Source organism: Mustela nivalis (genome assembly GCF_964662115.1).
Source record: "Mustela nivalis genome assembly, chromosome: 9".
Classification (NCBI taxonomy): domain Eukaryota; kingdom Metazoa; phylum Chordata; class Mammalia; order Carnivora; family Mustelidae; genus Mustela; species Mustela nivalis.
In genome coordinates, this window is record NC_139028.1 from 24,852,710 (window position 1) to 24,877,257 (window position 24,548).

At 41.5% G+C, this 24,548-nt stretch overlaps 1 protein-coding gene across 3 annotated transcripts in view; it reads left to right on the forward strand.

Annotated features, from left to right (window-relative positions):
• Positions 1-24,548, forward strand: part of LOC309840990 (uncharacterized protein) — a 140,357-nt gene that overhangs the window by 115,144 nt on the left and 665 nt on the right. For 2 of the 3 annotated variants that reach the window (XR_014298881.1, XM_082683724.1), the window contains 3 exons: positions 23,526-23,632; positions 23,731-23,792; positions 24,262-24,401. Coding sequence is in view for 1 of the 3 variants with exons in the window: in XM_082683724.1 (XP_082539850.1) it covers positions 23,526-23,611 (86 nt within the window). In the remaining 2 variants the exon portion in view is untranslated. Of the gene's footprint in view, positions 1-11,757; positions 12,939-23,525; positions 23,633-23,730; positions 23,793-24,261; positions 24,402-24,548 lie in introns of those variants that run through there. The other variant, XM_082683725.1, reaches the window with a different exon arrangement.

The following is a 24,548-nucleotide window of genomic DNA, read 5'->3' on the forward strand; positions in this document are numbered from 1 at the left end:
ACTTGTGATCTATCTCTCTGTCAAATAAATAAAATCTTTAAATAAAATAAAATAAAACTTCCAAGGGTTTACCCATATTTCTCAAGGTCATACTGCTAGTATGAGGCACCACAGAAACTCAGAATTAGTCTGTCTTGTTCTACTACCTCAAGGAGAAGTAAGAAGGTAATCATTTTTAAGGATTAAGCTCAATGTATTTTTTTTCCAAGATGTATTTTTTAAAAAAGATTTTATTAAGTAAAGAGAGAGAGAGATGCAGACTCCCCTTTGAGCAGGGGAGCCCAATGCGTGGCTCTTTCTAGGACTCTGGGATTGTGACTGGAGTCGAAGGTGCCCCTCAAGATGTAATTATTTTTTTTTGTATTTTATTTATTTATTTATATTTTATTTATTTTTAAATTTCTTTTCAGCATAACAGAATTCATTGTTTTTTGCACCACATCCAGTGCTCCATGTAATACGTGCCCTCCATAATACCCACCACCTGGCTCCCTCAACCTCCCATCCCCTCCCCCTGCCGCCCCTTCAAAACCCTCATATTGTTTTTCAGACTCCATAGTCTCTCATGGTTCATCTCCCCCTCCAATTTCCCTCAACTCCCTTCTCCTCTCCATCTCCCCATGTCTTCCATGTTATTTGTTATGCTCCACAAATAACTGAAACCATATGATAATTGACTCTCTCTGCTTGACTTATTTCACTCAGCATAATCTCTTCCAGTCCCGTTCATGTTGATACAAAAATTGCATATTCATCCTTTCTGATGGAGGCATAATACTCCATAGTGTATATGGACCACATCTTCCTTATCCATTCATCCATTGAAGGGCATCTTGGTTCAGTATGGCTCCCATACTTGGCTCAGTATGGCTACCGTGGCCATTGCTGCTATAAACATTGGGGTACAGATGACCTTACTTTTCACTACATCTGTAACTTTGGGGTAAATACCCAGTAGTCCAATTGCAGGGTTATAGGGAAGCTCTATTTTTAATTTTTTTTTAAGATTTTATTTATTTATTTAACACACAGAGAGAGAGAAAGAGAGATCACAAGTATGTAGGAGGCAGGTAGAGAGAGAGGGGGAAGCAGGCTCCCTGCTGAGCAGAGAGCCCCATGTGGGGCTCAATACCAGGACCCTGAGATCATGACCTGAGCTGAAGGCAGAGGCTTAACCCACTGAGCTACCCAGACGCCCCTATTTTTAATTTCTTAAGGAATCTCCACACTGTTCTCCAAAGTGGCTGCACCAACTTGCATTCCCACCAACAGTGTAAGAGGGTTCCTCTTTCTCCACATCCTCTCCAACACACGTTGTTTTCTGCTTGCTAATTTTGGCCATTCTAACTGGTGTAAGGTGGTATCTCAATGTGGTTTTAATTTGAATCTCCCTGATGGCTAGTGATGATGAACATTTTTTCATGTGTCTGATAGCCATTTGTATTTCTTCATTGGAGAATGTCTGTTCATATCTTCTGCCCGTTTTTTGATATGATTATTTGTTTTGTGTGTGTTGAGTTTGAAAAGTTTTTTTATAGATCCTGGATATCAACCTTTTGTCTGTACTGTCATTTGCAAATACCTTCTCCCATTCCATGGGTTGCCTTTTTGTTTTGTTGACTGTTTCCTTTGCTGTGCAGAAGCTCTTGATCTTGATGAAGTCCCCAAAGTTCATTTTCGCGTTTGTTTCCTTTGCCTTTGGAGACATTCAAGATGTAATTTTTAAAAGTTTCCAAGATCTAAATGTTAGATGATTTTGGTTTTATCAAACCCATATACCCACACACACGTATACACAAATACACACATCAAGAGTAAAAGTTATTTAGTTCAGTACTATTCTTTCACTTTATTTTATAATCTTAGAGTTGGAAGGGGCCGCAAGATTCTTGTAGTTTCCAAAGGCAGGAATCTTTCTCCCACATTCCCTGTTCTACCTCTGTTTAGGTCATTTTAGAGAAAGGGGAACTTGTAAAGACAGTCTGTTCCATTTTTGGATGGCTCAGATGTTTACATAATTATTCCTCCTAGGGTGCTGTGGGAATGATTTCAGAGTTATCCAATTATTTTTGCCCTCTGAATTTACACAAAATGTATCCAATCATTCTTTCTCAGGATCAGTCTTTGTGTGTGGGTGTTGCCAAGAATTTCCCCACATCCACATCCTCACACATGCACACACACGTACACACACATGCCAAGCGGTAAAGTCTCCTCTTTTTCCAGCTAAGCACTACTAGCTCTTGCAATGATGACTCACATGGCATAATTTGCATCTTGTTTCTTGTCCTCTTGACCAATCTTGCCATAAAATTAAGTATAAAGCTCAAAGGGATGGTCAGATCAGCACAACCTAGAGAAGGACTTTCCCTTCTTAGTATGGAGCATTCTGCTTTCCTTGAGACGGCGAAGGTTATATCAGCATTCTGACAATGGCACTGTTGATTCCTGGGCTTTCAATCTAAGGTAAAGGTTTTAGAAGTATCTCTGTTAAATTTAATCTTGTGAGTCTGGCCCTTGTTCTCTTCTGGCAAGATCTTTCTAGATTGTGATTCTTTCTCAGGGGTTCTCCTCCCTAGATTTGTGAAAGCTGTAGTTCGGTAAGAATGTTTTCCATTTGGGAAGGGCACCTGGGTTAAGTTGGTCAAGTGTCTGCCTTTGATTTTGGCTCGGGTCATGATCTCAGGGTCTTAAGATTGTCTCCGTCTCTTTCTGTCTTCCCCCTCTGCTCACATGCGTGTGCACGTATATGCTCTCTTTCTTTCTCTCTCAAAAACAAAAAGAGCATCTTCAATTTTGTTTATGTTATTGAGTATAAATAATTAACATTTATTTATGACATGCTATTTTCTTTAAAATGCCTTTTATTGGGGAACATTGGTTTGCTCAATCTGTTAAGCACCCAAATCTTGGTTTCGGCTCAGGTCATGATCTCGGGGTCACGAGATTGAACCCTGCATCAGGCTCCACACTCAGTGGGGCGTCTGCTTGAGATTCTCTCCCTCTACCCTTCCTCCCACTTGCTCTCTCTTTCTCTCTCTCTCTCTCTCAAATAAATAAATAAATCTTTAAAAAAAATAAAATAAAACACCTTTTATTTGTTCAGAAATTATTCTGGGAATATACCAAGTGTTAATAGTCTTAATCTGAGAAAGATCATATTTCCTATGATTTTTAATATTTGGTTATATATTTTTTTCTGATTTAATAAATGAACATTATTTTTAAAAAGAGTCCTTCTACCTGAAAAATGCTGATTTATCCTACATCTTTTTTTTTTTTGATATATAGCATCTTTATTATTCCCTAATTTCCATGTATATCTTGACTCTTCAATTTGATTCAGAACTCCTTGAGGGCAGGGCAGTAGTACTTTCATTATCTCTCACTGCAGCTGGTCTGGTGCTGGACTGATTGGTTTCCTTTAAATTGTCTTCATCCAGTGCTAAAGTCAATGGCCTTTGTCTGACTTTATCTCCTCTTCAAATCAATATCTTAAAATGATGGGAACATGATGTTTTTATCTATGACCTTCACTTAAACAAATAAGGTTAATGCATTTACTGGTGAATAATTATTTACTATGCTAACAAATCTATTTAGCCAATTGAAAGCTGATTATTTTGATTTTCCATGGTTGGCTGTTAATTGTACAATGTAAATGTAATAATGCGATAATTTTGGTGAGAGAGGAGGATTGGTGAGCCTTCCAAGTAATGATTCATTGAGACCAGCACTATGTTAAGAATTCCTACAAATAAGAGATGAAGACATGACTCTTGATTTCAAGGTGTTTACAGCATAGCTGGGAGGTAAGACTCCGAAAAGCAAAAGGATGTCAGGTTGCATATTGGGATGGTGGTCGGTGTTGGATACTGTCTCAAGGTCCTTACATTCCTCTCTTCTACAGAGCATTTGGTTAAGGGGAGTTGAGGGTAGGGACAGAATTGGGTCCTCCAGTTGTAACCATTGGAATATAATAAAGTAAAATACACAGAAAAGCTATTTTTATAAAGTATTTCTATGTATTCTTCATACTTGTTTCAATATAGAAATTACAGATTTTTTATAAGATAGAAATAATTTACCACGGCCAAGTAATGTTCCCCCTCCCACCCTCCCTTACCATCCACCCAATATTGTCCACTCGCTATCTATGAGGCAGACTTAACAGGCTCTTTCTTCTTCCACCATTGTCCAAGGCACCCCAATTTCCCATTTATCTGAGGTCTCCAGGAAACATGGACCACGCAGATCCTTTGTCCTTCAGTAACTATGCAGACTACCTGGAAAATCTGGTTGTATTATAGCTGCATGTGTTCAAAAAGGGCAAAGGCTTATAGGAGGTACTATAAAATTATGAAACTTTTATTTCATTAACTTCTAGCCCAATTATTGTATCTAATACCTCACACTTAACATTTGGCTACCCCTCCTTGGGTAGGGATTTTTTGGTAGTATTTTCTTCTTCATTCTTATTGGTTATTCTCACTCCTGAAAAGCCTAAAGTGTCCTAGAAAACAAAATGACTCTCTCTTCCCCCCTTCTCTTTCTTTCTCTCCCTTTCTCTTTTTCTCTCTTTATCTTTTCTTCTTGGATTATTTTTATCTTATCATTCTGTAAAACCCTCTAACCAATAAAAAGAAGGGAGAATTATTACCTTCCTTCTAAAGACGAAAAATCTGAAACTCAAAAAGAAATTTCCCCAAGGTCACACAGCTAGTGAGAGGCAGAGGCAGGATTCGAAGAGAAATATTTCTGCTCTAATGGTAGCAGATGTGGGGATGTGATGTCCCTTGACAAAGCAGTAGGTATCTGGGGGACACGTACGTGGGACTTCATCTCTATCTCTTTAGGACCTGGTATAGGTCTTGGCACAGGGTGATCACTAATACATTTTCTTTGAATTGAATTAGCTTGGATTTTGGAGCCCCTCTTTGGGAGAACTTAAAAGTCATCCAGAACCTTGTTAAAATGGTTTCACATTATCATACAGTGTGATAAGAGAGCAACCCTATGACAACCCAGGGGGGATGGGTCCCAGAGATATTCCTCCCCAGCTCTCCTTGCTTTTCCCACCACTCCCACACAGCTATTCTGGCCAGCTTCCCATTCTGTATAAATCAGAGAGCACATCTCTTTGTCTTCCAACCAACTTACATATTCCCTTTTAAACAAAATTAATATATCTTCATTGTAGAAAAATGTAAAAAAAACAACTTGGTAAAAAGAAAATTAAAAACCACACATCATCCCACTAACAGGAGATAATCACTATTATCTCTGCTGTACTTTCAAGTGTTTTTGTTACATGCAAATACTTTTTAAACAAACAAAAAAAAAATGGGATCAAACTGTGCAAACTTTCATAACCAATTTTTCACTCAACAATACATTGTGTACACTTTGCAGTGTCAATAATTATGACAATAATTCAATGACTCCCTAGCTTTATGCAGGATCCTTTAATGACTCCTTAGCTTTATGCAGGATGGCTGGGCGACTGGACCATCGTTCATCACCTAGTTCTCTGCAGATTAGCATTTAGATCAGGACTCTCTTAAAACTTTTTCAGTTAAATTGTTTCTTGATGATGTCACTTGTGTAGGCATTTCCTAGCAGGAGTGAGGAGTCCTTCAGTTTGCAAGTTATCTTCACTTAGATCTGAGCTTGCTACATTTCCACAATGGATACTCCCACAGAAGAACACAGCATTTTTGGGTGTGTGGAAATATCAAATTTAATTTGATACTTTATGGCAAGATGATGTATCTAATGGTTCGGAGAGTATAATGAGTTCAGATGTAAAATATTAGTCATAATTAACTTGACCTATGCATAAATTCTGTTCTAATGGAGATGACATATCATATGGACATGTGTTTTTACTCAAGAAAAATAATATCACAACAATGATCTAATTTTATGATCAACAAGACAGTGCTTAGGTAACTGTAATAGAAAATACTGTATTAATGGTTAATTTCATTCCTTATATATTTTTCTTCTGTGTCTTTTGGGAGAAAATTGTTTTCTACCTATGAATAGCCACCTTCCTTAATTTTTGTGTAGCAGACAGGATAGGACTAGAAAAACAAACAGAAGACATTTAATACAGGGAATAATTATAAAGGGCTTGAAGAGATAAAGCCAGGCAAAAGGGGGAGAAGTAACCTAGAAATTATTTACTATGGGAAGGAAATATGGCTAGAGAACAAAAGGAAGGGATTGGTGTTTCCAGAGTGCAGAAAACACTGCTGGGCTGGTTTGTGAGTGTGTCGTGTACCATGCAGTTACTGTGGAAGGTGTGACACCTAGCCTATATTGGGGCTATGGGATGGACCACCCAGCAGTGCTGACCCCATAGAGAGGGGAGCACGTGGTCTCTACTAGGACCGCCAAGGAAAGACTGCTGCCACCAGAGCTGGGATCATCAGGGGAATATAGCCACTTCCGCAGTTGCTGCCAGAAGCAAACAAAGAGAAAGAAAAAACAAAAAGAGGAATAGTAATTTCTTTCCACTTGTAATTTCTCCCCCCCCCCAAGATTTTATTTATTTGAAAGAGACTGTACCAGTGAGCAAGAGAGCATTGGGGATAGGGGAGGAGCAGAAAGAGAGGGAAAAGCAGACTCCCCACTGACCAGGGGTCCAGATGTGGAGCTTGATCCCAGGACCCTGAGATCATGACTGGAGCTGAAGTCAGATGCTTAGTCAACTGAGCCACCTAGGTGTCCCTCCATTGATAAGTTCTGATTTCCCACCAGTGCCTCCTAATATGCAGCACTTGTTAGGAAGGTCGTTGGAACAGAAATCTAAGTGGAGTATGGGAGGATGAGGATGAGGATGACAGACAGCAGATAAATAGCCAACCTGTGAGGAAGACATCATTATTTTCCTACCACTTGGTGACCCAAAGGTTTAATGACAGTGCAAGAGCTTGGGCTGTGATTGGATCAGAGCCCTGGCAGTCTCACCTGGAAGTCTGGCAGGAATTGCAAGGAAGGGAGAGTAACCATTAAAAAGGCCTTTGACCTTTCATACCCAGTCACAAGTTATGTGGGAAGCAGGTGCCCTGAAACTGGGTTCTGCAAAAATGGGATCTGGGTCTACCATGTCAGTTATGGTAGTCCATGGCATAGGAAGCATGGTGAAAAGCACAGCCCTGGAGAGCTTGAGGACCTAGCTCCAGTCAGCATGTTTAGATTTCTTCCATCTCCACTGTCCTAACCTCTTTTTCCTACTTGTAGGCCTCCTGAGACAGGTCTCAAGAGAGTAAGCCAGACCTAAGCTTGAATAAGGCATGGGGCTCTCAGAGGAGTCTAGTAGGCCCCAGATTTCTGACTGTTTTAACTTCTCGATCCTTCTCTTCCATCCTGATCTATGTTCCAAATCTCAAGGTAGGGATGATGTTGAGTCTTCATTTAACTTCTCTGAATGACCACTGTCCCAAGACAACCACGCACAACTCCCGTGACATGGCCGACTGTGTGGGTTATAGGGGCAGAGAGAGAGCCACAGACTTTGGTCCAAGCTAAGATGTGTGCAAACTGAGAATAGGGGAAGGAAATAGGGAGGCAGAAAAGAAATGCAGCTATCTTCCCAACTTTTAACAACTCCTACATGGCCCTTGAGAGAATGAATGACTGCAGAACCCTCAATCCATTCATTTTTTTGTCATTTGTTGCATAACAATGGCCTAATATGTGTTGTTCACTCTGCTGGGTCCTGGAGATACTGTGGTGAGTAATCACAGCAGAATAAGCTATGACACAGGCAAGAACCAACCCTCCATCAGACTTCTGTGAGATTAACCTTCCCAGGGCCTTCTCCAGACCATTGATCATCCTAAAGGTGATTCTAATTTCTAGATAGATATACTGAAGCCTAGAGAGAATTATTGACTTCTTCAGTTCCCATCGGGAGTTACACAGTCTATCAGAAAGGGACCTCTAGCTATAGCTTCCTTGATAGATATCACCTCCCTCCTCCTCATTCTCTCCCAATCTATGTCCTCAGCTAAGTGGAGCTGTGTGCCAGGATGTGATCAAAGGTTTTTGGTATTGACCTATTGTCCAGTGGGTAGAATCATTGATCTTGTAGTTATTGACTTGCAAGCCTTGGGATGAGATATCCCTGTCCTTACAGCAGATATCCTTGGAAGAACAGATACTTCTGGCCAACACAAATCATTTCAGGCTCTGCTTGGCACTCTGGAGCCACTTCTGGGATGCCAGAGATATGGTCGGTGGGCACTTCTGCCTGGAACAGACTCTTCATCTCTCAGAGCAAGTGTGGCACTATGGGCAAAGACAGGTAGCCCCCTTAGCAACAACAAAATCTTGCCTTGTTAATGGCAGAAGAACAGTAGGGAGTTTCTGTTGTCATTGTTATCCTCTCCCATTGGGTCTTGTGGTTACTGTAATTTGGTGGCTTCATAGTCTGTCCCAGAAAGCTCCTAGCTGAGGTTTTTCCCAGAACCCAGCTGTGGAGAAGTTGAGTGGACATGAGGGTGAGTCTTCCATGACACATCTCCTTCACTGTAAACAGGGGTTCCATACCCAACTTCTTGAACCAGGCCTGATCCTTTTCAGTGAGCACCACCAGGCTAGGAGCAACAGGGCCAGGCAGTCTAGGACCCAGGGTGTGCAGCAGCATAAACAGCATAAACAGCCACCCTGGCCCCATGCTTTTTGGGAACTCATGCCTTTGGGAGAACACAGAAATGGGTAAATCAATGGATTAGTAAAGGAACACATGAATCTTGTCCTTGCCCAGAAAATATGCCCTTACTATGACAGCTTCACTAAAGGATTCTAAGACCTCTTTCTTTCTCAACAACTCTCTGCCATGCCTTTTTACTTCCCATGATCACAATGGGAGAAAGGAGCCATTGAGTCACAAAATCCTACCTGAATTTAGAGAAGGCAGAAAGCATTATGTCAAGACTTTGAAAATACATGGCACTTAAAGGAAATGTTGACTTGAGATGGCAGAATGACTGGGGGAGGTTTTTCTAGGCAGGCAGAGCAACAGACACAAAGGCATGGAGGTAAGAAAGAACATGTTTGTGTGAGGACAGAAAACCAGTTTGATTGAAACACTTAGTGTTATTGGAAACCATGAAAGCGAAGGTCGTATAGAGGCTGCTCTTGATGGATGGGGAATCTTCAATGTTAGATTCAGGATATGTCCTTTAATTTTGTATCTTTTGTGTCTCACTCGGAAGCTAACACCAAACAGGTATCCAGTAAGTGTCTGTTGAGTGAGTTAATGAATAAGTGAGTGGATAAGTGAATACATAGATTTAAAACAAAATTTGATGGGAGAGAAAGTAGTCAAGTTGAAACCAATGAGCCTAGAAGGATGGTGATGCAGTTGATGGAGATGAGAAGTCTGGACATGGTAAGTTAGAGATAATGGTAGAATCTTCCAGTGGAAATTTCCCATAGGAAGCCATTTGGAATTAAAATGCAAGTGTGTCTAGGGGTGGAGATCTGTAAGTGGTAATTATAATAGTAATTGAAACCACAAGTCTGGATATGCTCCTGAGGGCAGTTAGTGTAAAAGCTGGAAAGCAGAAGGCAAGGACTGAGCAGTAGGGTTTACACCTTAGGCAGTGGTAAGGAGAAAGGAGAAACTCTGGACTTTGGAGAATTAGGGAAGTGGTGTCAAAGGATTGAAGAAAGAAACTTTTCTTTCTTTATTTTTGTTTTTTTAAGAAGTGGGGATAGTGGGGGCACCTGGGTGGCTCAGTGGGTTAAGCCTCTGCCTTCAGCCCGGGTCATGATGTCAGGGTTCTGTGATCGAGTTCCGCATTGGGCTTTCTGCTCAGCGGGGAGCCTGCTTTTCCCCTCCCCTTTCTCTGCCTGCCTCTCTGCCTACTTGTGATCTCTGTCTGTCAAATAAATAAATAAAATGTTAAAAAAAAAAAAAAAAGAAGTGGGGGTAGTGGCTGTGACAAGGCAGCAGAACCCAGAGACTGTGTAGGTTGAGCGTGGGCTCGTTTTTCAGACAACCAACAGTCAGCAAGTGGAAGCCATGTTGGGACCTGGCTGGGGAGTGTTCTGTAGGCAAAACTCCAGTATACAGAGAAAGAGGAAGAACAGGCAGCTGGGGCCCAGGAGATTGCTCTGAGGATGGGAAAGCATCTGCAAAGCTGAAGTTTGAAGTCCCCTACATGATCTTTTGGGGCTGGAGATGGTAGCGTTCCTCTCAATCACAGAAGATGATCAGGAACAAAGAGATGAAGAAATGCAGGATGAGCTCATACTCGTGGTGAAGATTATGAACTAGGCTTAGACTAGTTCTAAGATTCTCCCACCTAGCAGCTTTGTCAGGATAAACTCACCTCTAGTATATGGAGTCAAATCAGTTAAGAGAGGACTTGAAACACCATCTGGAAAGGAAATCTCTAAAAAACAATGATTAAAAAATGTCAGGACTTCTGTTTGATGGATCAATGATTACCAAAACCCTGAAGTATCTCTGAAACCTTTTGGTTTCTTGTAGTTTTTTCTTGTGACGGTGGTGATGGCGGTCATTTGGAGTGAGAGGAGGAAAAAAGGGAGCTAGGAGACTCCCCACTGCTTCATTGCCAGCCTTAGAGGGGGAAAGAACGTGAAGATAGAGGTATGTTTTGGAAAAGGCAGAGAAGAGAGAGCCAAGAGCCGCTGAAGCCTATAGGAAGGAAGGAGAGAAGGATGCGTAGGAGCCAACGCAGAATTGAAAAAGTTGCCCAAAGCCTCCGCCATCTGCCCCTGCATATAGGAGACCAGTGGTAAAGCCAAGGTGAGCTTCTAGCAGTGGTTAACCTCAAGGCTTCCACGTACTACAGACCCAGAGACATATCCTGACTTTCCCCCTCTGGTACAAATGACTTAATCCTCAGAGTCTCACCTATAAAATAAGACATGATAACCACATAACAGAATCTTCCTCTGAGCCCTCTTGTGAGGATTAAATAAAATAAGGTGCCTTGTACAGGGCTTGACATTCAGCAAGTGCTAGTTTCTAGAAGAGTAGAAAAGCAGCACATTAACTCTTCATTATCTCCCGGTGGTCCTGTTGGATGAACGGTGACTCCAGCACCCATTTACTGAAGTCCTAGCCCTCAAGGCTGCTAATCAGACTCTGGGCACTAGAATACTCTCTGCGCCAGGTCGTGAGAAGGGTATGTCAGTTGTTTTCCAGGATGGTAGGCAATCTATGGGGTGCCATTTAAAGCCAAGAAACTCAAATGAGACCCAAAGGAGAGAAATCTGCTAATGAGCCCATCAAGATAAAGAGGTAAGAGTGTCAGCTTCTGACCATCTGTCTTGTTCTGGCAGCTCCTGCTGTCCAGACCACACCCCCTGCACCTCATCTGAAACTCGCCAATGCCATTGATTTGTATTAATCTGATTGAGCATTCATTATCCCTAGTACCAACCTGTCACTGTTTGCTTAGCTTGCATGAAATCAGAGCTACGCAAAAATCAATGTGTGAAATCTTTGTATCAACATATAAAAAATGAAAAGGTTTCTGCTGGCAGATGCAAGTTTTTAGACAGATTAAAACTGACAAATCTGGCATGATCTGCGGTGCAGGCAATGAGGAGACGCAGTGAAATGTCAAAGGTTTTCGAAATGGCATGCTGGGGAAAAAAACGCATGGCTGCTGGGGAGGGGAAGGAAAGAGAGAGTCTTGTTTAGAATAATGGGCTTTGGGGTTTGCACAAGTACGGATGACTTTTTTTTTTTTTTGGAATTATTTTCAGCAAGGGTGACATGGCATTATTGTCCTCCTGGAACCAATAAGAGAAATGAAGGGTTAATAACTTCAGCAAGGTCACGGTGTCCAGTGGCAGTGCCAGGATGGAACGGCCAATCAGTGAATTCTCTGACACTCAGATGGAGAGACTCACACCTCTTGTCCCCTGTATTACTTCTCCCCCTCAGAGCTGATTGAGAGAACTCCATCCCATTCAAACAATTGCAATCTCCAGCAGAATTCTGAAATCCACGGAAAGCTGACTGATGAGTGTGCACAACTCCATGTTTTGCACAAGGAATGCTGTGTCCTGCACTTCAACCTACAAGACACCCATGCCCTGGGGCAAAATGTCTTAGCTTTGGTTAAAAACACCTTTTTCTAAGGATGAGGGCCAATTCAACAAAGAAGAAAAAGCCTCCTCCACTTAGGACGTACACTGTACAACATGTACAAATACACAATGCCTCACAACACTCTGTAACTGTGGCAAAAATTTCTTTTAATTTGGATTCCCCATGTCTCACAGCATACTTGCGAACCATCTGCTTTCAACACCGTTGAATTGTGTGTGCTTCAGGAATGCAAATTCTTTTTTTTTTTTTTTTCCCCTAATAGTAGCCAAGAAAGGTAAATAGGCTGCGGCTGAAGAAAAAGGAATCTGATCCAAACAACCCCCAAAGCATTAATAGCACATATGTGCAAAACTCAAAGAGAAATCATCTTTGGCAAATATGAAGGCTGGTGTAGCAGAGAGAGGCCGAGAGCTGAAATCAGACTTGAGTTTGACTCTTGCTTGTAGCCACTCAAGAGTGTGACTTTTTTTTTTTTTTTAAAGAAAACCAATTTTCTATCCCTTTTTCTGATCCTAAAAAATAGAAGTAAGATTTTCTAGAAATTTTACCAGGATCAGATGAGAAAAGGGATGTGAAATATAGGACAACCAAAATTTTGCCTAAAATAGAGTAGACTCCCAGTACAGGTTGGTTTCCATGGATTGCTCATTATTGTGAACGATTATCTGCCTTCTCATCTCCATCTACAAGAGTGGATAGTATGGGAAAGCTGTGGGTTAGTGCTTTGTTACGTGGTTATCCGTGGAGGCGGACATATTTGCTGGCTCTACAATGTTCACTCCTCAGAGCCAGGAAGACACAATCAAATAAACAAAATTCACCTTTCTTACCATTTGGCTGGCATTCATCTTCTGTTGACCCTGACCTTTTTTATTCTGGTTATCCACTGCTGCACACCAAATCCCCATACCAAAACTCTGTAACTTGAAATAATAACGATCATTAATGTTGCCCACAAATTTGCAATTTAGGCCCGACTCTTCTCCATGTGTGTCACCTGAGGCAGCTCAACTGAGAGCTCAAGGATATGCTTCCATGATGACCCACTGGCACGGCTAGTTAGTCACTGCTCCATGTTGGCAGGAGCTCGGGTGGGGGCGATGTTGGGGGCCTCGGTAGCCTCACATGAGCCTCTCTGTGCACCCTGGACTTTCTCACAGAACAATGGCTGACTTCCAAGGAAAAGAATCTTGAGAGAGACAGAACCAGGTGGAAGCTACGTCGTTTTTTATGACCTAGTCTTGGAAGTCTATAGTGTCACTTATGTCATATGCTCTTCGCTGAGGCAGCCCCAGAGGCCTGCCCAGCTTCATGGGGAGCAGATCTAGACTTTACCTCTCAACCGGGAGGGACAGGGCATATGGAATGGGAAATACTGGTACGGCCATTTTTGAAAAATATAATCTGTCACAATTTTTTCCCCTGGTCTTTTTTTTTTTTTAATTATTTATTTATTTTATAAACATATAATATATTTTTATCCCCAGGGGTACAGGTCTGTGAATCGCCAGGTTTACACACTTCACATCACTCACCATGGCACATACCCTCTCCAGTGTCCATAACCCTACCCCCCTTCTCCCAATCCCCTGGTCTTTTGATTACCATCTTTGTTCATTTCTGTTTTTTTTTTTTTTGACTTATTTTATTTGTTTATTTATTTATTTTTTAAGATTTTGTGTATTTAGAGAGAGAAAGAGCACAAGCAGGGGGAGCAACAGTCGGAGGGAGAGGGAGAGGGAGGGAAGCTTGATGGCAGGACTCAGTCCCAGAACCCTGGGATCATGACCTGAGCCAAAGGCAGATGCTTAACTGACTGAGCCACCCAGGCACCCTTTGTTTTGTTTTTATTTCTTTTTTTTACATTATCATAGAAATTCCAGTTGATTAGCATACAGTGAAATATTCATTTCAAGTGTAGCGTAAGGCGATTCAACACTTGCCTATGATACCCAGTGCTCATCACAACAAACGCCCTCCTGATTTTCTGTCATGTACTTCACCCCTCCCCTCTGGGAACCATCTGTTTTTTTCTCTATAGTTAAGAGTCTGTTTCTTTGTTTACCTCTCTTTCCCAATCACCTATGTTCATTTGTTCTGTTTCTTAAATTCCCCGTATGAGTGAAGTCATCCGGTATTGGTCTTTCTCTGATGGCCTATTTCGTTCGCTAGCATTAACCCTTTATTACTAAACTTGCTGGAACTAAGAACTTTCCCCTCCTATTTGCTTTTCCATTTGATCTCTTCTTACTCTCCTCTCTTTTTTTAATTAAAGATTTTATTTATTTATTTATTTATTTATTTGAGAAAGAGAGAGAGCATGAGAGGAGGGAGGGTCAGAGGGAGAAGCAGACTCCCTGCTGAGCAGGGAGCCTGACACGGGACTTGATCCAGGGAGTGTGGGGTCATGACCTGAGCTGAAGGCAGAGTCTTAACTGACTGAGCCACCCAGGCATCCCTTTTCTTGTGTTCTTCCATATTAAATCCCACTCTTAAATGTAGGAAGGAAAATTCTGATCATTCCCCACCTTCATCCCCACTCTAAAATCTTCTTTGCCTGTGGAATACACTTCAAATCTCTTCACATGATGCCCTGGGATTCCGTGTGCTTCATGACCTGGGTACAACTTTACAGCCCCAGCTCATTCTAGTCCAAGACACACAACCTACTGTCTCAGTGAAAATTAAACTAGATTCTATTTTCTCAAGGCCACCACATGAGGTGAGAAGAACTTGGACTTGTAGACTTCGCACTTAACCAGACCTGGGTTCGAATTCCAGCTCTTGCCACTAGGCTCTCTCATTTGTAAAATGAACTCAGTATTTCTTACCTAGAAAACTTGCTAGGAAGATTAAATAAACAATGCAGGTAAATGACTGGCACAGAGTAGATTGTAAGTGAATGCGGCTTTCTTTCTCTTCATGTTCCTCTTGAGTATCTTATTTCAGGACCTGTGTGTGAGGAGTGTCCTTCTGAAGCCAGACCAACACTTCCCCCCTGCATTGCTAGCAGCAAGCCAAACTGTAGACACGTATGGGAAGCGGGTTGGGGCACACCACCTCCGAATGCACCAGGCTTCGTGTCCCTAGCCACAGAAACCTACAGCATTAGTTGGTGGCACCAATGCACAGGTAGACCTCCTACAATTTCTAGTCTGGGCACCTTGAGTGGCTTGTGATACATGGATAGAAGTGTGTCCCTGATTTATACGCCCTTGGAGATAGCTGTGGTGGTGTGGTTTCTTTTCCACACATCCACGCTGAGCTGGGCTGATGTCCAAAGTATTCCCTGAGCACATCCGGTAACTTCTCTCTTAGTGTCCTTACTCTTTGGGACCTGTTTATCCATCTCCAATCAATTCAGGTATTTTTGGGTTACTCCTAACATTTCACCTAAACAGTTCACTTATTAATTCTGTTAAAGGTATCCCTTTCAGGTTCGATTTCCATTTAGCAGATGATTTACTTAACCAATCAATAGGAAATTTCCAAGAATTTCAATCTCCCTGTTTCCAATAATGTGTAGAGCCTTGGAGAGGTCCTCATGCTCGTCTACAGCAGAAGCAACAGATCTCTGGTAAGCAAGCCAAGTTATTAGACTTAATGTTTTTAGATGTTATTCACACTAACAAAGGCTCAACATTACAGTGCACTTAATTTTTAACGGAGTTACACCAAAGCTATTCTTCATTCTAGGACAGAAATTGCCTTAAGGCTGGCAGCTGCCCATGTCTCTTGCAAACTGTCCATCCACAGCCTCTCCTATGGCATTTTGCTACTTTACTGTTCCAGACAGTGCTTACAAATCTGAAAGTCTGTGGACACAGAGATGGGAACCCACATCCAAAGACTGACATGTCTCAGCTTGGGGGAGGCTGAGGGCAGAAAAATCATGCCCCCCCTTGCCTTCTTCACAAACCCCAATCCTGCCTTCAAATTCCTATGACACTTTTTACTTCTTCCACCAAACCTTTCCTAACTTAGCTCCCTTTGGCTTCATTGCTTCATTCACTCCATAATATGAGTAGTTACTATTTCGACATTTATTTAGCTTTTTTTTACCTGTCAGACCCTGCACTAAGCACTTTATATTCATTATCTCATTTATTTCTCAAAATACCCTGTGAAAAAGGTATTCTTATTCTCATTTTGTACATAATGAAACTGAAGATCGGAGGTGGGGGAACCAGTCCCGTGAGCACCCTGCAAAACTGCCCACACCATGAGGCTTTCCTGCTACCCACCCTGCCACTGCCACCGATTTCACAGTCCCTGGGACAGAAGACTTTATATGTGTTTGCGCTTTTCAGTGAGTCTTAATTCCTATTTCCTTGTGTATCCGTCTCTCTGTTCCTGAGACTAACACACACACACACACACACACACACACACACACACCCCACAGGAAATAGATGATCGGTGGTCTAGAGCTTTATTTATTCCCCAGGAAGCACCTCTAGTGTGGTGGAAAGTGTTGAACCAGACACATCACGATTTGGAGCCAACTTTTGTCATCCACTCTTCTTATCTGTGCAAAGGTTGGTTGAGTCAATCTTGCTGAACCCAATAACCCATGGTTATTGGGGTGCCTGGGTGACTCAGTCAGTTAAGTGTCCAAGTCAGCTCAGGTCATGATCTCAGGGTCATGAGATTGAGCCTCCTGCTTAAGATCCTGTCTCTTCCAAGATCTCCCTTTCCCTCTAGGCTCTCCTCTCCTACACAGGCGCACATGCTCTCATTCTCTCTCAAAAAAAAAAAAAAAAAAAAAATCTATCATCTATCTATGTAAAACAAAGGTTATTCTACCTCTAGTAGAACTTGTGTATCCACAAATGTTAGGTAAAACACCATAAAGATGTCGAGAATTCTTTTTATGTCATGTCTCAAAGCCCCTTGCAGAAACTTTTGTTTTCAGAGGGTGAAAAGTCACTTGTGGTCATTTTCTCGTCCTGGGAGAACAGTGCCCCAAGTATCCAAAGTCACTCCTTAGAGGAGCCTGGGGTTCAGGTCTGGGTTCCTGCTGGGTGGTGGGGAGCCGATCAACACAGGCCCAGAGCTGTTTCCTCCCCCGAACAATGCAAACATGGAATGGTGTGACTGGCAAAGGGCCAGGCAGCTGTTCTTTGAGTCCTTGGAGGATAGCAATGGTCTCCCATGGCAGGGAGAGGGATTTAAGTTAAACCTGAGGAAATATTTCCTGAGTATAGGCACTGTGAGACTCTGGAATGCAAGGTTAAGGAAGGCTGGAATGTCCTTCTTTGGAAACGCTGTGGGGGGTGGTGGGAAGGAGAACAACAACAACACCAAAAATCTATTTGACTGTTGTATTGCCTAGAGGCAGAAGATCGGATTAGTTTCTTTCAAACCAAGGAGTTAATATTGAGAAAAGAGATCTGCTTCTTGTCTGTCTCACCTTACATAATAGAAAACTTCTTTTCAGTGCTTGTAAGAAGGGACACATGTACTCGACCCTGATAATCATCCCCACCCTTCTCCCCTTCCCCAAACATCTGGTGCAACTATCAATGTTGTTGCATTCCGGGGGGTGGGGAGGTGGGAGGATAGACTCCCTGTCCACAGAATTCTGCAGGAGGCACAGGCTCCCAGGAGCCAGATCCTGATGTCTAAGCAAGTTTCCAGAGTCGAAATACACTGTGCAGTACATTGCACGAGGGCTGTAAGAACCACCTTCCCAAATGTGATTTTATAGGTCGCACTTAACTGTGGGTTTTCCTTTGCAGCTACAGCTGGAAGCTTCCCACCAATCAATCAGCAACCAACAAACACACAGCATTGGTTTTGCGAGCAAGAATGCACAAAACTCTTTCCCTTTATTGTCTCATTCCTGCCAACAGAGAATACACTTAATTAAAAGTCATTGGGAAATGCTCCAAACAAAAGAGAAATGAAGCTTTTGAAAGGTGGAACATGTGTGAGCTCTGGGCCCATAAAATCATTAACTCCTTCAGAATCCTAGGAGCTGCCAACACAATGGTGAAGAGTGTGGCATTTCTCCCCACAATGTCACAAACACATCAAGGAAATACACAGCGCCGCCCACCCCCGCCCCCATCCCCAGTAACTTGCAGAGTTGCCTTATTTTATTTCATTATTTTTCAATGTTTTAAAACTTCTTAGTGTCTCCGAGACACAGTTGGTCCAGGTGGGTGATGAAAGCCATGTCTGGCGTGACAGCTTAAAATAAAATGTTCAGTTTCCGTGGCTTGATATTCCCCCCCCCTCCGCCCCCCGGCAAGGCCAGACTAATTTAATTGTTGTTTTAGTCCATGGAGCTGTACCATTTGCTTGGTCCTCAAAAATACCATTAAAGCAAGAATCTTAATTTGTCATCTATGGATGGGTTTCAGGAGTCTCTGAACCCATTAAAATTATGTTCCAAATATCATGTCTATAGGCTCTTTTCTAGAGGAGGCAGTCCAAAGCTTTTTAAATTCTTTTGGGGGATTTGTGATTATAAAATACAAAGAACCACTGCATTTAAGACCACCTTCTCTTCAATCACCCCTCCACCATCAGAGCTTTCCTGGTATGTACCACATAGGTGCCAATGTCTTGTCAATGATTTGCAAGGGGAGGCCCCTCCTCTTGGTGGTAATATCCCAGCAGAAGCAGCACCCTTGTGCGGCAGGCAAGATAGAGGAACTTGTCATCAGATGTGGCTCAGGCAGAAGGATTATAGATGATCTCTCTAGGGTCTCTTCCTATCCCAAGATTCCAGGACTCAGTAAACTGTGGCCTAGAATTAGGAATTTGGGGCCACATAATAGGCGTTTATTCCAGCTTTTCTTTTAAGGGAAATTGTTCACCATTACTTACCATTACTCATTGCCTTCTTGCTCTTTGGGGGACTCACTGCCTTCTTGCTCTTTGGGGGAGATGGAGTGTGTTGGCTACTGGCAGAGACTAAGGGGTCTCTGGGCCAGAGGGTGTGGATAGATGAAATGTCCAAGGGGCGAAGAAGATGGTCTTAGGAAATGTAGGTGCCTCTGGCGGGACAACCCTATGCAGGAAAATGCCTGTAGTCTGTGTTTGGAAAGGGTCTATATGAGTTTGTTTGTATCTCCAGAAAAAATGCTTTTAAAGAGTTAATTGAAGTTGTTTTGTCTTTCCTTTTCTTTTCATTAAATGAAGCTAAGAATTGATTTGGCTGTAGTCCTCCACCTGGCCACCTCTGGTCCCACTTGGCTTTAGCAGGAACAGATCTTCAGAATAAAATCAACATCAATAAAGCATTACGGTGTGGTTACTCCAGCTGTATCCAAACCTTCCTCACCTTTTGGGCTTCCGGGTCTGACTGTGGAGGGGGAGGGGTGCCCAAGCCACAACTGAATCAGCAACCACAGGCGGAGGAGATCAGTGGAAAGTTACAAGAAACCCCTGTTGCTCAGTGGGAGAAACAACAAAAGCCTAACATAAGAGAGACAGGAGGTGGAGTAACTTAATTATTAATTAATTAATTTGTTCAAAAAATGTTAATGTTCTTACCATGTAGATAGCTCTGCTACACCACATGAGCCCACTGTGGGAGAATCTGTCCTCAAGGAACTTGTAAAGCTACTTACAGGAACCATAATACTTTGAAAGCTGAAGTGCAAACAGCCCAATTAACTGACTGGGTACAGACAGTAACTGTTCTAGGAATTTAGAGAAGGAAAAGATCCCTCTATGGGGGATCATCAAGGAAGGCTTTTTGGAGGTAGTGAGAATATAAGTGACTTTAGAAGGTGGATAAGATTTGGGGAAGATGGCCGATAGAAAGATTTCCAGGTTAGGAGGGAAAAGATGAGCAGTGTTGTGGTTTGAAAATATCAGGTATTATTGATCTATAGTGAGTTAGCAGGAAGTTATTGTGTATGACCTTGAATGTCATGCAAAAGGGTTTTTTTTTTTTTAAAGATTTTATTTATTAATTTGACAGAGAGAAATCACAAGTAGACGGAGAGGCAGCCAGAGAGAGAGAGAGAGAGAGGGAAGCAGGCTCCCTGCCGAGCAGAGAGCCTGATGTGGGACTCGACCCCAGGACCCTGAGATCATGACCTGAGCCAAAGGCAGTGGCTTAACCCACTGAGCCACCCAGGCGCCCCCATGCAAAAGGGTTTTGATTTTATCTTGTCGGTGAGAGCTTGCTTGATTTTATGAATTAACTTATTAATTTATTAACATATAATGTATTATTTGTTTCAGGGGTGCAGGTCTGGGATTCATCAGTCTTACACAATTCATAGCACTCACCATAGCACATACCCTCACCAATGTCTATCACCCAGCCACCCCATCCCTCCCACTCCTTCCACTGCAGCAACCCTCAGTTTGTTTCTTGAGATTAAGAATCTTCTATGGTTTATCTCTCTGGTTTTGTCCCATTTCATTTTTTTCCTCTCTCCCCTGATGATCCTCTGCCTTGTTTCTCAAATTCCACGTATCAGCAAGATCATATGATAATTGTCTTTCCCTGATTGACTAATTTCTCTTAGCATAATATCCTGTAGCTCCATGCATGTCATTGTAAATCTCAGAGACAAAGTGAAAATCCTGAAAGCAGCTCTGGACAAGAGGTCTGTAACACACAATGGTAGAAATAATAGATTGGCAGCAGACCTATCCACAGACATCTGGCAAGTCAGGACTGGCATGATATATTCAGGGTACTAAATGGGAAAAATATGCAGCCAAGAATACTATATCCAGCTAGGTTGTCATTGAAAATAGAGGGATAAAAAGCTTCCTGGACAATTGGAAACTAAAAGAACTTGTGATCACCAAACCAGCACTACAAGAAATATTGAAAGGGGTCCTCTAAGCAAAGAGAGAGCCTAAAAATAACATAAACTAGTCAAGAACAGAGACAGTAACATTAACAGTCACCTTACAGGAAATAAAATGGCACTAAATTCATATTTTTTAATAGTTACCCTGAATGTAAATGGGCCAAATGCCCCAATCAAGAGACACAGGGTATCAGATTGGAAAAAAAAAAAAAAAAAAAAAAAAAAAAAACAAGACCCATTGATATGCTGTCTGCAAGAGACTCATTTTAGACCCAAAGACACCTCCAGATTTAAAATGAAAACTATATACCATGCTAATGGACATCAAAAGAAAGCTGGGGTGACAATCCTTATATCAGACAAATTAGATTTTAAACCAAAGACTATAACAAGAGATGAGGAAGGACACTATGTCATACTTAAAGGGTCTATCCAACAAGAAGACCAAAAAATTATAAATATTTATGCACCTAACGTGGGAGCAGCCAATTACATAAGCCAATTAACAACAAACTCAAAGAAACACATCAACAATAATACAATAATAGTGGGAGACTTTAACACCTCCCTCATTGCAATGGACAATGACATTGCAATGGACAGATCATCTAAACGAAAGATAACAGGGAAATAAGGGCTTTAAATGACACACTGGACCAGATGGACTTCACAGATATATTCAAAACATCCCATCTCAAAGCAACAGAATACACATTCCTCTCTAGTGTACATGGAATACTCTCTAAAATTGAGCACACCCTAGGTTACAAATCAGGTCTCAACTGGTCCCAAAGATTGGGATCATTCCCTGCATATTTTCAGACCATAGTACTTTGAAACCCAAACTCAGTCACAAAAGGAAAGTTGGAAAGAGCTCAGATACATGGGGGCTAAGGAGCATCCTACTAAAGAAGGAATGGGTCAACCAGGAAATTAAAGGGGAATTCTAAAAAATTGTGGAAACAAATGAAAATGAAAACACAGTTGTCCAAAATCTTTGGGATGCAGCAAAGGTGGTCCTAAGAGGAAAGTAGATAGCAATACAAGTCTTTCTCAAGAAACAAGAAAGATCTCACATACACAACCTAACCCTACCCCTAAAGGATCCAGGGAAAGAACAGCAAATAAACTCTAAACCCAGCAGGAGAAGAGAAATAATAAAGATCAGAGCAGAAATCAATGCAATAGAAACCAAAAGAATAGTAGTACAGATCAACAAAAGTATGAGCTGGTTCTTTGAAATAATTAATAGGATTGATAAAACCCTGGACAGACTTATCAAAAAGAAAAGAGAAAGGACCCAAATAAATAAAATTATGAATGAAAGAGGAGAGATCATAACCAACACCAAAGAAATATAATTATAGGAATATATTATGAACAACTATACAACAGCAAATTAGACAATCTGGAAGAAATGGATGCACTCCTAGAGAGGTATAAACTACTGAAACTTAACTGGGAAGAAACAAAACACCTGAACAGACCTATATCTGGTAGGAAAAGTGAAGCAGTCATCAAAAATCTCCCAAAAAGAAGAGCCCAGGGCGAGATGGCTTCGCAAGGGAATTCTACCACACATTTAAAGAAGAATTAATACCTATTCTCCTGAAACTGTTCCAAAACATAGAAATGGAAGGAAAACTTCCAAACTCATTTTATGAGGTCAGCATCATCTTGATCTCCAACCAGACAAAGACCCCATCAAAAAGGGGAACTACAGACCAATAACCCTGATAACACAGATGCAAAAATTCTCACCAAAATATTAGCCAATAGGATCCAACAGTACAGCAAAAGGATTATTCACCACGACCAAGTGGGATTTATTCCTGGGCTACAAGGTTGGTTCAACATCTACAAATTAATCAATGTGATATAATACATTAGTAAAAGAAAGAGAAAGGACCATATGATACTCTCAGTAGATGCTGAAAAAGCATTTGACAAAGTACAGCATCCTTTCTTGATCAAAACTCTTCAGTGTAGGGATAGAGGGTACATATCTTAATATCATAAAAGCCATCTATGAAAAACCCACAGCAAATGAAGAAAATGGAGAGCTTTTCCCCCAAGGTCAGGAACTTAAGGGAATGCCCACTCTTTTTCTGTCTTCATTTCCCATGTTGTTGTGAGAAGGTCTATGCTATTTGATCTGCCTTCCTTGGTTGCTTCCTGGTTTTACCTCTCTTGCAGGATGTTCTGACTGTGGTGATCAATTTTGCTGGACACTTACAGCCATCTCTATTTGGAAACTCAAGTTTTTTATTTCCAGACATTTTTCTTCAACTATTCCTTTGATAATTCTCTCTTCTTTGTTTTCTCCATTTTTTCTGGAATTCTTTTAATTCAGATGTTATGAATCCTCTAATTTCCTTATGTTTTCTATTTTCTATCTCACTGTCATTTTGCCCACACCTTCTGTGATATGTCTTCAGCACAACCTTGTTTTCCAATTATTACATTAAATCTCTTATCTTTTCTAGCTTCTCTAATCTTCTTGAGGAACTTAATTATAGTTCTTTCTGTTTCTCCTCCTCCCACTTAAAAAATATTATTACTTTTGGCACTGTTTCTATTTCCTCTGAGTTTCTTTGTCCCACTAACTTTTGGTCTCTGTTCTGCTGCAGGTTTTTCTCAAGTATATGGTGATCTTTGCCTCTCTCTTCCTACTGAGAAGATCAGCATCAAAAAGCCTACTGGAACCTCTATTTAGTTAGGAGCTACTTGTCCATTGGTAAGCTTTATGGTAGGTCTGTGGGAAATCCCAGTGGTCAGATCTATAGGCCTTTTACTTTTTATGATAACTTATTTCTTTATTGTTTTATTTTCCAGAGAGAAAGCCTCCAAATTCTTGACTTGGTTTGAGGAAGGAGTACATGGACCAAAACCCATCTGTGAGTATTTATGACCTAATAGGAAACGATGTCCAAGGATCTCACTGTTCCATGTGGAGATTTTATTTTATTCTTTTTTTTTTTCCACTAATACATCCCATCATCAGCTTGCCTGATGTTCCGTATCCAGAGTCCTTCTGGTTTACACTCTTGAAGGGAATAAATCTTCAGTCTTCAGTCAGGGTAAAGGAGGGAGAACTACTATATCTTATGCAGACTTTAATTCTTTAATTTTTCAATCCCACCTTCTCCATTGGTTTGAGAGGGATCTCATGTTTCCAATTACTGAGCCCTAGTGAACTTCCTTTGGCAGGGGAAGGGGAAAGGGAAGAAGCTTTATAGTGCTGCAAATCATCTAATTCAGCTATTGTTCTCTGTTGGCTTTTCAGCTTCCAAATTTTGGATGTCGTATCTCTTTTTCTAGTCTCTTAAGGACTTGTGTCCTTTCTATCCTTTGCTGTTGTTCTAGTAGAACTACAGGAGGGAACAATGCTTTAATCCATCACTATGAATCAGAATTCAGGACAACTTGGATAAGTCACACAAGCCACACACTTGAAAACTAGTAACACATACCTGTGCTGAATTCACCCTTCCTACAGTGTGGAGGTAAGTCAAGATACATACATGGGTCTATATGCTTGTGCTGTATTTAAAGTAATGCCAGAGCATCACAGGCTGGGGCAACATCCTGATATTTCTGCATGCCATTGGGAGCTGCCAATGTCTTCTGAAACTGAGACATTGAAAAACAGG